The sequence below is a fragment of the Hemicordylus capensis genome, chromosome 5 (genome assembly GCF_027244095.1).
Source record: "Hemicordylus capensis ecotype Gifberg chromosome 5, rHemCap1.1.pri, whole genome shotgun sequence".
NCBI lineage: Eukaryota > Metazoa > Chordata > Lepidosauria > Squamata > Cordylidae > Hemicordylus > Hemicordylus capensis.
Genome location: NC_069661.1, coordinates 224598427 through 224614996, shown reverse-complemented (window position 1 = coordinate 224614996; position 16570 = coordinate 224598427). Strand labels below are relative to the sequence as shown.

At 43.1% G+C, this 16570-nt stretch overlaps 1 protein-coding gene across 2 annotated transcripts in view; it reads left to right on the top strand.

The window, feature by feature from the left end:
- Positions 1–16570, top strand: part of POLR3B (RNA polymerase III subunit B) — a 107580-nt gene that overhangs the window by 53351 nt on the left and 37659 nt on the right. For both annotated transcript variants that reach the window (XM_053256143.1, XM_053256144.1), the window contains exons 18-19: positions 11595–11693; positions 12674–12801. In XM_053256143.1, coding sequence (XP_053112118.1) covers positions 11595–11693; positions 12674–12801 — 227 coding nt within the window. The remainder of the gene's footprint in view (positions 1–11594; positions 11694–12673; positions 12802–16570) is intronic.

Below are 16570 nucleotides of genomic sequence, written 5' to 3'. Positions count from 1 at the left end.
TTGTTCACCCAGGCTTTTAATTAGATTTATAATTTTAATATTTTTAATGTTTGTTTACAAATGATTTTAATGTTTAATCATTTTAATTTTGTTTAATTTGTATTAATTTTACTGTACACTGCCCAGAGACACAGGTTTTGAGTGGTATACAAATATGTTAAATAAATGTGTGTGAGAGAAAAGACTGAAAGATGCTTCCAGGGTAAGATGGGATCAGCATATTAAACAGAAAATAAATAAAAAATTCCTTTCCTCTCTGGGACCTAGTTTCTAGAATTCTTAATAGTTGACAAAGTGAAAAGAACCATACAACAATCAAAATAACTTTTCTGCTCATGAGTGAAATGTTTTTTGAGTAGAAAATCAGGGTTCAAGATGGATGAGGAAGCTGAGAATAGTTGGAGCCTTGAACCTGTGTGTATCTTGCTGAATATTGGTCAGAGCTTTCTGCTGACCTGGCTAGGAACCATTTGATCTGGTTCGTGATCCAGTAACATCCATAAAAAGTGGGTTCTGTGCCTCTGCGGAATACTTTGGGCAAAATTTGTTAGCTCCTTGTGGCGCCGACCAACCGCCACGGTGTGTGCTCCGCACCTGTTCATATCGGCAGTTTGGAACCTTATAGTTCAGTTTCTTTCTGACTGCCAATGCATTCAGTTCTTCATTAGTTCTTGGCTCCTCAAACATACTTTAGTGACTAAATTTAAAGGTTTTGACTCAGACTGTGACTGGACGTTATCTGAGTACCCTTTGGATCTATTGTGACTTCTTGTGTATGACTCAGACTGAAAAAGTTATTCTTCGTGTAACGGACATCGATACTTCAGCAAAGTGTACCCGATGTAGGGGGAAGATCCCCTCTATGGATGGTCACGACCAATGTCTCCTATGTTTGGGAGAAGGGCATAATGCAGCCGCATGCTTTGTCTGCAGCTCATTCTCGAAGCAAACTTTTTGAAACAGAGCAGCGCACTTAAGGGTGGCGTTACTAGAGGAAGCCCTAACTCCAAAGGGTATTTCCACATCTCCAGAGGAGGTGATTGCCACTTTGAAGTTAGTATTGGGAACTGCAATCCAAATGCAGTCTAAATCCCAATGCCAGGACTGTCGACATTGAAGGACTCTCCCTTTAAGGAACTGAGAATTCCTGAAGTGCGCACTTCTCGCTATCAAGACAAGGATAGGAAGTGCAAGCAAGAAGATGACTTGAGTTATCCTCCCCCCCAAAAAAACACAGCGAGAAGAGTGAACAGAGGGGAAAGCGTTTGTCAGTGCCCAGCACTACGGCTCCCTCTCCTTCAGGTTTACAATGCCTAGCACGTCCATCGCCATCAAAATCGATGCCAGAAAGGGGAAGAGATGCTACAGTGTTGATGGTGAGCGGCTTCTCTGTCACCTGCATCTACTCCCACACCAAGCCCCATCGATGCTTGAGAACCCCAGTCTCGGCGTTGATGTCAGAGCGGAGGGACCGCTTGCTGAGGACCCTGGTGTCGATGTCGGAGAGGAGAGACCATTTGCCTGTGGTGTTTGATGTCAGCGTCAATGCCGCTGACAATATGGAGGCATTTTTCAGCCCCGAGGTAGGGGTGTGCAAACAGGCTTGAAACCAAACCAGTTCAATGTTGAACCAGTTTGGGTTGAAGAATTGGGGTCAAGCCAAACCTGCCGCCCCCTCCCCCCCCGGTTTGGCTCGACCCCGAACTGGAACGCTCCCCTCCCCCCAGGTCTGGCCATTCAGAATGGCCGCCACGCCAGGGAATAGGCCCGAAAAGGGCCAAAGACGCCCAAACCAGTTGATTTTTAAAATTTAGAAAGCTGGCGGGGGGAGGGGGAACTTCCGCGGGACCCCTCTCCCCATCACCCTCAGAGGGAGTAAGTTTTAAAAAACCCTTCTTTTTTTTTAAGGCTTGTCAACCCACCCCCGGACTGAACAGAATGGGGGCGGGGGTTCGAAGGGGGCCCAAACTGAACTGGTCCACTGCAGTTCGAGTTCAGTTTGAACTTGAACTGAACCGGGCCAGGTGGTTTTGTGCACATCCCTACCCCTAGGCTTCACAGAGCAACCTCACCATGTTGGAATTGAATGACAGTACTCCATCAGCATCGACTTTTCAGGGCTTCTTGAGCCATGGTCTCGATATGGAAGAGGAAGAGTTAATGGAAGTGCCAAAAACACCTTATTTTTACCCCCTTGCAATCTGAGATTTCTGTGATGGGCTTAATTCCTGTTGGTGGATGGGGTGATACATCTACACATTCCACCCCTTAATTGCCCAGCTGACTATGTGGAATTTAGGAAGTGGAAGGTAGCTAGAAGATGTATGGAACAGGTCTAGACAGTAACACAAATTACTCCCCCTAGAGTTGTGGAGCCTCCTATGAAGCAAATTGCTACTCAGATGACTCCACCAAGAGTGTTGATTCAGGATGCCACTGTTCAAGTTACCATTCCTGTCACTACACAAAATGCGAGACCAATCTAAGTGGGTCAGGATGCTGGTGTGCAAGCATCCTTGCCGCTGTTGGTACCCAAACCAGCGGCACATAGATCTGTGTCTACACAGATGTGTTTAGAATGAGATATAGGGAAGAAAATGTGCACTGGAAGTACACATGTCAGTTAAAACATCGATGCAAGTCACTGCGGGTTCCGGAACTGATAAAGAGTGTGGGTTCCAGCTCCCATTAATCTTCCACTAGCAAGTCTGGGCCTTGTCCTACAGAGCCAGTGTCCTCAGGGGTTGATTATGATTCTGACTCTTCAGAATCCGTATCAGTAGTTACGCAGCTTGGGGGTACTACTGGACCCAGCTCTGCTTTTGGAAGCTCAGGTGGAGGCGGTGGCCAGGGGTGCCTTTGCATGGCTTCAGCTAGTGCGCCAGCTGTGTCCCTTTCTCGAGAAGGCAGATCTGGCCACGGTTACCCATGCCTTAGTCACGTGATGGCTGGATTACTGTAATGCACTCTACAGGGGCTGCCCTTGAAGAATATCCGGAAACTGCAGCTAGTGCAAAACGCGGCAGCTAGGGTTTTGTCCAGAGCTGCCCGGTGGGAGCACATCACACCCATCCTGAAAGAGCTGCACTGGCTGCCAGTTCGTTTCCGGGTGCAATTCAAGGTGCTGTTTTTGTCCTTTAAAGCCCTTAACGGTTTGGGCCCAGGGTATTTGAGGGACCACCTGCTCCCAAGGGTTGCTGCCCGCTTGACAAGGTCATCTGAGGGGGCTCTGCTCCGGGTGCCGACAATGAGGGAGGCTCGTCTGTTGTGCACTCGGGACAAGGCCTTATTTTTAGCTTAATATTTTAATTGTCATTTTTATTGTATGTTTTTAACTTTTGTAAACCACCTTGGGGTTGTTTTTAATGAAAGGCGGTATAGAAATTCAACAATAAATAAAAATAAATAAACAGGTCACAATTCGCACCCAAAGGATGAGTTCTCAACTGAACCATCAATTACCCCAACAAAGGAGATGAAATCCTATCATCTCCAAATAGTAGAGATGGCGGAGGTGCTTGGTTTGGATTGGAGGTGAAAAGTTAATGATCTGGGTGACCCTGTATATAATTTTATGAAAAAGCTAAATGTGGCTGAGCCAGTATACAGTGGTCCCTCGACTTACGAAGATAATCCGTTCCGAACGCACGTTCGTAGGTCGAAATTTTCGTAAGTCGAAAAGCGCATCCACGGAGGTCCGGAAACATTCGTAAGTCGAGGAAACTGCATCTAAAAATTCATAGGTTGAGGAAGCCGCATCTAAACCGGCAACGACTTCCGGTATGTTTTGTCGTTCGTAAGTCGAAATCTTCGGATGTCGAGTATTTCGTAAGTTGAGGGACCACTGTACTTACCTATGCTTCCAGTGATAACAAAAGCTACTTGGCTTGGCACATGCTGCACACATCAACACCAGTGTTGAAAAGGTTGGAAAAACTGTACAGGATACAGGAAGAGGAGAATGATTATTTGCTCAAGCACCCAAATCCAAACTCTTTAGTTATTGACTGCACATTTACTGCTAAAGGGTTGCGATGTCATACCACTCCAGAAGATAAGGAGGGGAGAAAGTTGGATGTGTTGGCATATGCGAATGCATGTCTAGGCATTAAGATCGCCAACTATATGGCCTGCCTATCTAAATACACACATTCCTTATGGGACTCTCTCCTTCAGGAAAAGGATGATTTAACACCAGAGGAATTCCAGAAAAGGTTTGCTAACATATTTGCTAAGACAACTTTGGCGACGAGACAGCAACTAAGTAATGTAAAGCACTTAGTGGAAACTGAATCTCATTCTTTGGCAACAGCAGTCCTACTAAGGTGACATGCCTGGTTACATTCTACAACCTTGTAACAAGACATGAAAGACAAGATAGAGGCTTTGCCTTTTGATGGCAAGGGTCTGTTCTGCAACGACACTGATATGACAATGGAAAAGTGGAAACAATCTAAATATACAGCAAAGACTTTTATGTCCATGGCGTCATCCTTTACGTCATCCAGGTATCAACTATATGGTCATAAACAAGGTGGATACCACCAATATGACGAGAGAATTCTGGAAACCTTTCTAAAAGTACAATAAGAAGCCATACTTATAAAAGAATAAGAGCAACCAAGGGGCTTGTAGTAAGGCTCCCCAGCAGTCTAAACAACATCTTTGATTGCCTAGTTAGTTCACATGTACAACAACCAATGGGAGAGACAACACCCTCTTCCCTGACAGCAGTGATGTCAAATAACACTAGTGATATCTCCAACCATAACATCAAACATCAATGTTGGTTACAACATTAGAGTGGCAAGTCATGCTCAAGCATGGACTATACTTTGTATAGTCCAACCGGTTATGCCATCAAGTTCAAGACGTTGCCAGTCTATATGGGCGTGAGGTTCACACCAGCAGCAATGGCATTGATGAAGAAAGTGGAGTCACTGCTAGAGAAAGGTGTAATCTCTCCAGTACAGTGGGCAAGCAGACATGGGGAGGTTTTATTCCCGATACTTTCAAATTCTCAAACGGGATGGGGGCATTTGCCCTATAATGGACCTGAGATGGCTGAATCTGTATGTCAGTGTGAGAAAATTCCGGATGTTTACGTTATTGTTTGTTTGTTTGTTTGTTTATCATTAAAACTTTCAAAAGGCTCAGGGCAGCTTACATTAAAACACCATTAAAATCAATTAATAATTAAAACAAAAATTATAAAACAGCATAAAACAACAATTAACAATTAAAAACATCATAAAACAACAATTAAATAATCAGAACAATTTAAAAACAAGTTTTAAAAAGCTGAGAAGCTTGGTTGAAAAGATGTGTTTTCAGAAGGTTTTTTAAAATTGCCAGAGATGGGGAGGTTCGTATCCCAGCAGGGAGCGCATTCCACAATCTCAGAGCAGCAACCAAGAAGGCCCGTCTCTGTGTAGCCATCAAACAAGTTGGTGGCAACTGGAGACGGACCTCTTCAGATGACCTCAAAGGGCGGTGGGGCTCATAACGAAGAAGATGCTCTCTTAAATACTCAGGGCCTAAGCTATGTTGCAAGCTATCCTACCTCTTCTACACGGGGAGGAATGGGTTGCAGCACTGGACCTAAAGGAAACATATTTTCAAATTGGTATACAGGAAAGTCACAAAGTATCTGACGTTCACAGTGGGCATCAACATTTTCCAGTACAATGTGCTACCATTTGGTTTGGTGACAGCAACCAGAGTATTTACCAAATGCATAGCTGTGGTGGTGGCACATTTACACACACAGAGTGTGACAATTTATCCCTATCTAGACGACTGGCTTCTGACAGCGAAAACAAGATAAGAGTTACTTTCCCAGATAAATTGTGTGACAGCTCTTCTGGAAAGGTTGAGCATCCAAATCAATTGGAATAAGTTGCATTTGGTGTCCGTCAAAAGACTACATCACATAGGTGCAGTTCTGGATATGGTTCAGCAGAGAGCCTTCCTGCCAGAAGACGGTTTTCGAAGGATACAGAAGTTGGTTCTAGCAATGCAGTTAAGTCCAGTACAAAGATAATTCAAGTATTAATGCATCTGATGGCCTCTTGCACAGCCACGATCTGTTATGCCAGATTATGCATGAGGAAATTACAACAGTGGTACTTGGCGGCGTTCCACCCGAATATGGACAGCCAGAACCTTCATCTACAGAACCCGTGAACAATGAGAAAGGCAATAAATACAGAGGCGCAAAGCAGGATAGAGCCAAACTGTACATATAATGACAAATTCCCACAGGCACCCATGTTACAACAGCAAATAAATTCAATAATAAGGGCTGAAACAAGCTCCACAATATGATGCTGACAACAGTCACTGAAATGCTGGTGATTAACAGTGATGTTAATGGTGCTGATGTGCGGAAAATCAATCCTCATGAATGCAAGGTGCTGCGCTCTGCACAAAAACCTTGAACTGAGAGGCTTGGCACAGGAATCTTGAAAGTGGAAACTGGAACCTTGACAGACTTCCTAGGTGATAGTCCGTTTCGCAAGCATCTTCATCAGAAGTATCAAAGGTTTTAAATCTGGAAAAGCCTTGTCACTGAAAGCAGCACCTAAACCTGTGCCTGCTGGGACATGCTACACTCCGATACCAAAAGTTTGCATAATGAAGATGCCTCTCTGACAGGATGGGGGGCTCAAATGTCAGACTTGGAAGGGATAAACAATACCCTGGTGGATGCCTTGAGCAGATCTCAAGTACTCCTTCTACAACATGAGTGGGAGGTAAACACAAGCTGCTTAAAAGGCCTGTTCCTGTTCTGGGGACAACCCACACTAGACCTTTTTTGCGACAAAAAGCAATGCCAAGTACAGTCAATACTGCTCAAGAGCAGGTCTAGGAAGACGATCAAAGGGCATACTGATCACCCTGTGGTGGCCAAGGCAACCTTAGTTTCATCACGTACTCAGACTATCAGCAGGGGTACATGTACGGTTAAGGCAAACAATGGATCTGCTCACCCAGGAACATGGATGTCTGCTACATCCAAATTTGCAAACGCTAAGGCTAATGGCACGGCAGATAAACTTCTAGACAACATTTTGCTAAACAATAAAAAGATGTCCACGAGAAAAAGCTACAGTATGAAATGGAAACGTTTCAGAGTCTATGCTAAGTCACACAGCTTTAAGGCCAAGGATACCTCCATAGGGTTATTATCTTCTTCTTATCATCTTATGTTACTTCACGACCTTAAAGTCAAATGGCCTGGCAAATATCTCTCTGAGGGTACATTTGGCTGCCATTTCCTCCTTCCATGGAGGGTGTGATGGGACAACTGTGTTCAGTCTTCCCAATATTAGAAGTTCTTAAAGGGAGTGAATAATCTGTACCTACCAATTCGGAGGCCCATGGGTAGATGGAGCCTCTCTCTGGTCTTATCAGCTCTAACAGAAGGGCCATTTGAACCCATGGCAATGGGTAAACTTAAAATGGTTACAGTGTTCTTTATTACCATTACCATGGCGAAAAGAGTAAGCGAGCTCACCACTTTGCGTATTGATGAGCTGTACACAAAGTTTCACGATGACAAAGTAGTGATGCGATTGTGATGCGAATTCAGGACAAAGATCGTTTCTGACTTCCACATGAATCAAGATATTGTTCTACCTGCCTTTTCCCGCAATCCTAAATCCCCACTAGACAGAGTGATGCATAGCCTAGATATGCAACATGCCCTTCTGTTCTGTTTGCGGAGGACGTCTGCAATTAGGAAGTTCAAACATAGTGATGTGCCCAGACCGATCCGGAGGCCATTCTACAGGCCTCCGGACTGGTCCGGACATGCACGGTTCGGATTCGGGTGGTTCGGGGTGGGGGGTCCCCTTAAGGGTGGGGAGGGTTTACTTACCCCTCCCGCCACTTTCCCCCCTCTGGCGCCCGTATTTCTTTGAGTAATTGGGGCAGCAGAATACCTCCCTGCCGCCCCTTCCCCCGCTTGGCGTGCAGTGCTGTGCAAAAGGCTTTAAGAAGCCTTTTGTGTTTGTGCACGCGCACACGCATGTATTTCCTTGAGTAAACGGAACGGCAGGATATCTCCCTGCCGCCCCTTCTCCCGCTTTGCTGCAAAAGGCTGTTGCAGCAAAGCGGGAGAAGGGGCGGCAGGGAGATATCCGGCTGCTCCATTTACTCAAGGAAATACGTGTGCGCACGGGTGTACAAAAGGCTTCTTAAAGCCTTTTGCACAGCACTGCACGCCAAGCGGGGGAAGGGGCGGCAGGGAGGTATCCTGCCGCCCCATTACTAAAAGAATTGCCAAAGCGCCAGAGAAGGGGCAGCAGGGAGGTATCCTGCCGCCCCAATTACTCAAAGAAATACGGGCGCCGGAGGGAGGAAAGCGGCAGGAGGGGTAAGTAAACCCTCCCCGCCCTTAAGGGGACCCCCCCACCCCAGTCCCGGACTGCAGTTCCGCGGTTCCGTGCACACCCCTAACCAAACGGCTGTTAGTTACTTATAAACTGAAAGATGGAGGAAATCCAGTCTCTAAGTAAAGGATCTCTCATTGGTTAGTGGAGGCTATCTACCTGGCCTACAAGATACAGAAGGTAGATCCGCCTAAAGCAGTAAAAGCCCACTCTACAAGGGCGTATGCATCCTTGGCAGCACACTTGTCAGGAATTAAGTTCAAGGATATTTGCATGGCTGCTTCGTAGGCTTCAGAAGAGACATTTGTAAAGCACTCAGTGGTGGACCTCTGCTCACTCAGTAGTGGCAGCTAATTTTGGGGGGGGGGTACTCAAGTGAGTTTTGCAGTAGCTGTATGCTCTCACCTCCAGAAGTGATGTAACTCGTGAGTCACCGATTTTTTAACCCCTGCTAACTAAGCAAAGAAGCATCTTTCAAACACTGTCTTTATATTTAGCAGGGTGAGAGCAACTGGCCCTATACAGCCCCAGCACAGCTTCCGTTCAGTGGCTGTTGCTCGTATCTGCCTTATGTTTCTTTTTAGATTGTGAGCCCTTTGGAGACGGGGACCATCTTCTTGATGTATTATTTATTTTTCTATGTAAACCGCTTTGAGAACTTTGGTTGACAAGTGGTATATAAATATTGTAGAAGTAGTAGTAGTTTTTATGGATGTTACAGGATCATGAACCAGATAAACAGGTTGCTTATCTGTAATAGATGATCTGGTAATGATCTGGTAACATTCATAAAACCCTCCCCACAACAGATACTGCAAGCAATATGTTCCATGTCCACACACTTGGAAGGAAAGGCTGCATTGGTGTGGTTCGACATCGAACCTGTTCAGTTTGACCGTTTGGGGTCGGACCTTACCACCCTCTATTCGGTCCAACCCCGGACCAAACACCCCCAAATGTTCGGGGGGTACGCAGACAATTCTTATTTTTAAAAAAAATCACCGTATTCCCCCTTGGAGGAGTTCCTGGAGGCAGCGGGGGGATCCGCGGAGGTCCCCCCTCCCCCCCGCCGGCCTCCATTATGCCCCGGGCCACGCAGAGGCCAAGTGTGCAGGAACACGATCTCCAAAATGGCCGCCGGGTGAAGGCCGAAAACTGGCCAAAGAGCTGGAAGAATGGGCCAGAGGAGGGCATAATGGAGGCCTGTGGGGGGAGAGGAAACCTCCGCGGACCACCCCAGCCGCCTCCACCTCCAGGAACTCCCCTGAGGGGGAATAAGGTAAAAAAAAGTTTTTAAAAGAAAAATGGTCTGTAAACATGCTCCCTCCAGCCCGAACTGAGCCGGGAGGTGGGGTTCGAGGGGGTGCCAAACCAAACTGGCCTGGTCAGGTTTGAATCTGGTCCAGACTTGAACTGAACCGGTCCAGCCAGTTCCATGCACATCCCTAGTGATATGATGTATTCTTGACAGCTTCTCTCCGATTCATTATTCATTATTTATTATTTTATTTATTTGATTTCTATTCCGCCCTTCCAAAAATGGCTCAGGGCAGTTTACACATAGAAATAACAAACAAATAAGATGGAATCCTGTCCCCTAAGGCCTCACAGTCTAAAAAGAAACATAAGATAGACACCAGCAACAGTCACTGGAGGTACTGTGCTGGGGGTACATAGGGCCAGTTACTCTTCCCCTGCTAAATAAAGATAATCACCACGTTAAGAGGTGCCTCTTTGCCAAGTTAGCAGGGGTTTTAAGTTAGCAGGGATTCAAGTTAGCAGGGATTCATGACTCTCCACTGAGAACTCATGTCATTCTGTAAAGTTGGGGTTCCCAGCCTTGGGTCCCAAGATATTGTTGGATGACAACTCTCATAATCTCAAAGGCCATTGTAACTGGGATGATGGGAGTTGTGGTCCAGCATCATCTGGGGACCCAAAACCTGTTTTGTAAAGGATCATTGAAATACACTTGGTCTGCATTACCATTGTTAAAATTCTGAGATGTATATCTTAAACTAGGCAGCTACTTCAAATCTCATCATTTGTTATTTTTATTGTTCAATTTTTATATTGCCTTTCATAAGGCATCCCAAGGTGGTTTACAAACATTAAAATATAATAAAAGTCCATAAAAATCACATTTCAAACCTTAAAATCAGTTAAACAGTAAAAACCCTATAAAACACCAAGAAAAGGAAAGAAAACACCATTAAAAAGTCAGAAGCAGGAGAGCTGAGAGACCTGGCAGCTCCTAAGGGGTAAAAGCCTGAACAAATAAAAATATATTTAGTTGTTTTTTAAACGCAGCCACAGATGCCAAAGAGCAGACATTCACTGGGAGAGCATTCCAGAGCCCGGGGGCAACAACAATTCCACTTCTCTCAATGTCGGCACATGGAGCAAAGGCCCCTCTGACGTCCTCCTTGGATGGACAGAAACCCTTGGGAGGCGGAAGTTCTTCAGGTATTCAGGGCCCAAACCGTTTAGGGTTTTAAAGGTACATAGGAACATAGGAAACTGCCATATACTGAGTCAGACCACTGGTCTATCTAGCTCAGTATTGTCTTCACAGACCAGCAGTGGCTTCTCCAAGGTTGCAGGCAGGAATCTCTCTCAGCCCTATCTTGGAGAAGCCAGGGAGGGAACTTGAAACGTTCTGCTCTTCCCAGAGCAGCTTCATCCCCTGAGGGGAATATCTTGCAGTGCAGGTAATAACCAGCTTGGATCTGGAAACAACTTGGCAGCCAGTATAGCTTTCAAAATAGGTGTAATATGCTCCGAGCAAGCAGTTCCAGAGATAACCCTGGCAGTCGCATTCTGCACCAACTGAAGTTTCCAAATATTTTTCAAGGGCAGCCCCACGTAAAGTGCATTGCAGTAATCCAGCCATGTCGTGACTAAGACATGGTAACCATGGCCAGATCTGCCTTCTGTTGTTAGTCTGTACCTTTGTGCAGACTTGCCAATGACAGCCACAGAAAAGTAATTCTAAGGAAACTATATATGTGTAGGACTAATCAAAATTCCTTTCTTGTGCTGCACTAGTACCGGAGATGGTTTTCAGAATAATTTACCTGAAATAAATAATGATGCAGTTCATTGTTTACACAATTTGGTTGTTTACCCTTTATACATATATTTAACACATTAAGTGTGGATTGATACATTGTTTTGAAAGTCATATTTTGTCTTAAGGACTTTTGAAGACTTTTTACATGAAAGTCTAGTTGAATATTTGGATGTGAATGAAGAAAATGATTGCAGCATTGCACTGTATGAACATACAATCAGCAAGTAAGTGTTTTGCATCATGAAGTTTGTGCTGTAATGTTTGTATTGGCACAGGAAGAAATTTCCCATAGGAGTAGCTTATATGAGTAAGAAAATAGGGAATGATGCATGCATACATATATCCTTGCATAACTTTAGGACATAATAAAGGTTTTTTATACTTACTCTTCTTAGAGATTTTTAAGAGCCCTTTTTGATCTTATCTTTCTTTGATGTGTCTAATGGGAACTGTGTAGTTTCAAAATTCCAGATATATGCATATGCGCTCATGGAGCTTTTGAACGTGTGCTTCCTCATTCACTTCATTGGTGCAATCAGCACATTCCTTTGCTTGTTTCCACTATTGAAGTAAACTTATAATACTTGTCTGTGAATTACCATTCCCTTTCTAATGCAATTTATAATACGTGTCTTTGAATTGTCATAGTACTTGTCTCTTGAACACTGTACACTCATGGGCAGGTTCAGACATCTTTTGGAAGTATGGTTTATTTAAATCTCAGGTTTAAGATTCATGGATTGGGACCACAGTTTACGATTATCACCCAATCTTCATTTGTTTTGCCATGGCAGTGGTTTGTTCAAATCCTACTGCTTCTCCTTGACTACCATGATCTAGGCTTGCTTCTCTCTATGCAAGAGCCCCATGCAGGTGGAGCTATTGAAACATACCAAAAATTAAACCACGATTGCCGTTTAGGACAAACAAACCCAACTTCAGACCTTGGATTCAGATAATGTTTTGACTGCCTGAAATAAACCATGGTTTGTTGACTGGCACCGTTTGTTCAGTCATACAAACAAACCACAAAACAATCATGGTTTCACATGATGTCTGAATCCAACCTGTGTTCCTTTTCCATTATCCCCTTTATTAAGGTATGCGATCCTTCTAGTGTGTAAACATGTGGCTAGTGAGCTTTAACAGATCTGATTACATACAGCTACCCTACCTAAATAGTGTTAATGTTTTTCTTTTTAAGAGAGACAACGCACTTGGAGATTGAACCTTTCACCCTTCTTGGCGTATGTGCTGGTCTGATTCCATACCCACACCATAACCAGTCTCCAAGAAACACTTACCAGTGTGCTATGGGGAAGCAAGCCATGGGTAAGACTTCTGTGCCTCAGAGCTGGGTGATTGCCATAACATTCGGACTGTTTAGTGTTATATTAGTTTAAGCCATGTTTCAGAATTGAATTGGCTCACTTTTTCCCATTGGAATGTAAAATTTAGTTAGATTCTGTATTCAACGGTGCAGAAGATGTAAATGTGCTAATTAGATGCTTGTTTGACAGTTCCCACTTTTTCAGAATTGTTATAGAATTAGCACTGAATGCCGTGTCATTTTACCTGCAGTTTTCTCCAATCTCTTTATTTTTAAAGAGAAGTTGGGAGGAAATTAACACAAAGTCTGACGAAGAACATGGAGAAGAGAATACAGTAAAAATGCTGTATTTTTCAATATTAATTACTAATTACATGACAAGAAGATCTAGGGTGTGTGTGTGTGTGTGTGTGTGTGTCCCCCCCTTAGTATAGAAACATAGTTATAATGCCTTCCCCCTTGCCTGGAAAAAACTGGAAATTCTGAGACTGATGAATGATTAGTATTTTCTTAATGGAGTAAGACTGCAATGCTAATCACACTTACTAGAAAATAAGTCCAGTTGGATGGAGCTCACTGGGTCTTGCTCCTAAGTAAAGATGCCTAGTAATCAAATTGCTAGTGAATTATAATTTTCTAATGTATAGCAAATTTTAATATTATACTGAATGTCAGTTAAGGATTCTATCCCATGTTGCAAATGTGTGTGTGTGCCACCTTTTGTTCTGATTGACTAAACCTCCACCAATATGTACGTACTTACTGCTAATGCACCTATATTAGTGCTCTGGGTTCCCAACACAATCTAAATTTCAATGAAAAAGCATAATAGCTCATAGTGTGCACTCTATAAATCAACATATGAATAAGTTGTGACATTCTGTAAAAGACCTTTTGTCTCAATCCAGCAGTGTTTATTTTTCCCCCCTTTAATGCCCACTTCCTTGCCCAGCTCCTGAGCAGAACACAGATCTGCTCTTTCTGTTGAAATGAATAGAGGCAATCCTTGTGTATATCATGCGCACATGTTAATCTTTAGATCATCAGGTACCTGTGTTGTTGTTTTTAAATCAACTCACTTAAAATAAAAAACAAAAAAATTAATTATCCCTTCTTGGCTTTACCACATTGACTTTATTGTATAGCTTTAAATTGTGGTTGTTGTTTTTTTAAGTGCTAAGGCAGCTCATTCACTTCCCCCTGCAAATCTTTATTTTATATCATGATTAAATGCCTCCCTATCCCTGGGAGGCACAATCGCAGCAATTTTCCCTGAGGAGTTTCAGCTGCAACAAATATAAGTGGATTGTGTTCCTACCATCTCCATTCATTTTCATGAAGCTTGCTCAGGAAAGTTGCCAGTGAATTGTATTAAAATATTAACTGTGGCTCAAAACCTCATTTGCGTACCATCCTGGAAATTGTATGACCTTAAAGGATCCCTCCCTTCCCTCTGTCTGGATCCTGAATACCTTCTAAAACTGAATAATATTCCTTCTTTTGTTATTTCCTGGCAGAAATAATATTTAAAAATAAACTTCTGTGTGGCAAACTTCTTTGCCGTTCAGTGTGTTACAGACAATATATTTGAAACTTTAATCAGGATATATTTTCCCTTTTTATTTTAAGGACACTTCTTTCTTTGCTTTTTCCTCCTTCTTCAGGGGACTCTATTTTATGACTATTAGCCTCAGAAGGTTTGGTTAGTTACCACACACAGTTAAGCAGGATCAGTGTGTACAGAAAGCCAATTCAGTATCTGTAGAGTTCTTTTGTAGTTTTCTGTGTGAAGGTCTTTTTTTCTCGTTTTGTTTTCAGTGTCATTTGCAATTCATTGTCTGTGTTTTCTGAGGTTGGTGTATTCAGCTGCTTTGACCCTGGGTCTTGCACATTTAGCTCCTTGGATACAATCCTCTGACGTTACTGCTGACGCTGGGAACACAAAAGCTGCTGAATATCTTTGGTAATAATAAAGAAAAGGCTTTGTTTCTGTGTGCTATTACAAAGCACCTGACTCTGAAGAATAAGCCGGGAGATAAAAGTGCATTTTAAATGTTGGCATATTACATGATCTCTCTTTATTTCTCCCTCTCTCTTTAAATTTTATGTACAAAGGATTTCTACTTGTTTGTTGAATTTTTGCAAAAAAAAAAATGGCTGGAGTTTTCTTGCAGCTGAGCCTGTATGACCAGTAGTTGTAGGAAAGTTAATCTCCTCCTTGATTTGCTACTGATTAACCTTGGGAATATTTGTATAATATACATTTTGCAAACGCCCTGTGAACTGGCTGCCTTGAATCTGTCTGCGTGGTGATGCATTGCATCAAATATGACTTGCTTTTCCCTTAAAAAAAGAAAGCCCTCCCAATCGTTGTCTCTGCCCACCCCCTGCTGCCACTAACTGTCTTTGCATTGTCCTCTGGGAGATCCATGTTCAAGTCCATTTAGTCACTTCCTGGGCTGTCAAGAGCTTGGGATTATTGAGACAGCATTTTAGCTCCCTACTGAGAAGAAAGGACCTGTTACTCAGCACTGCCTCATTCTGATCATTTACATACCTGCACTGCCTCAGAAAATGCCACCATTAGACTCTGCAGTAATTAGACTGAAGGGAATGGGTAAATCTTCCAATAAGTAGACACACCTGGTGAATTAAGATGCCAAAGCTGTCACTAGCTGTCTTGTGGGATTGTTGTAACCTAAAGATGATTTTAGGTAATAGCTAGCTATGCTTATGGTGATTGCAAGGGCTCTCACATGTATTATTATTATTATTATTATTATTATTAACTTGTATCCCGCACTTCCTTCAAGAAGCTCTGAGTGCAGCTTACTTGAGGTTCCCAGGTGGGCTCCCCCATATAAGCTCTGACGAGGCTGAGACCTTGTATAGCTTTAACAGTGATGCAGTAGCATCATGTGCCCTTGTGCATCCTCTGGAATCATCAATTGCATGTCTTTTAAAAACAAATCTCTCTCTCTCTCTCTCTCTCTCTCTCTCTCTCTCTCTCTCTCTCTGTGTGTGTGTGTGTCAAATCACAGAATGACATCATTACTTCATTAATTTCTGTCTGTGCAGCACAGCTTTGCAGGGAGTGCACTACAGAGCAAGCTGCTATCATCCTTGGGGTGTCCCAGAGCATTCTCTAATGCTGTATGCAGGATTGCAATAGGAGTGGAACTGGGAGAAGCCCCTTTGCGTGCTTAGAAATGCTGTAACAGGCAGGGCAGTTGGATCCTGGCCATAAAAATGAAGGAAAATTCCTAGGAGATTTATTGGCAATTGATATCAAATATAGGGTATTTTGAAATAACCTAGAGGATTCTCTCTTCCCTTAAACTAAACCCTTCCTTTGGAGATATTGAAGATTATAATCCAATCTTGGTTTATTTGATGTATGTCATAATAATACTGGGGCAGTAGTATGCAGGATGAATGAAAACTTGAAGGCAATAGTTTAACCTTTTCCCTAGCTTCTCATGTAGCTTTCAAATGTATAGAGCTGCTGGTTTGATGCTTGCTAATTTTTAAAATGTGTTTATTTAAGAAATTTACCCATATTTACCCAAATCAAAGATGACTCTGAATTTAAGATGACCCCCCAAATATTGATGACCCCCAAAAGTATACAGTTTATACCTGCATTTACTCAAAAGGAACAGGACTAAATTTAAGACAACCTCCCAATTTCTAATATCAAAAAACTTGGGGGAAAACTAGTCCTGGATTCAGGTAAATACAGTATGCCCTGTTCTTCAGGTTAAAAACACC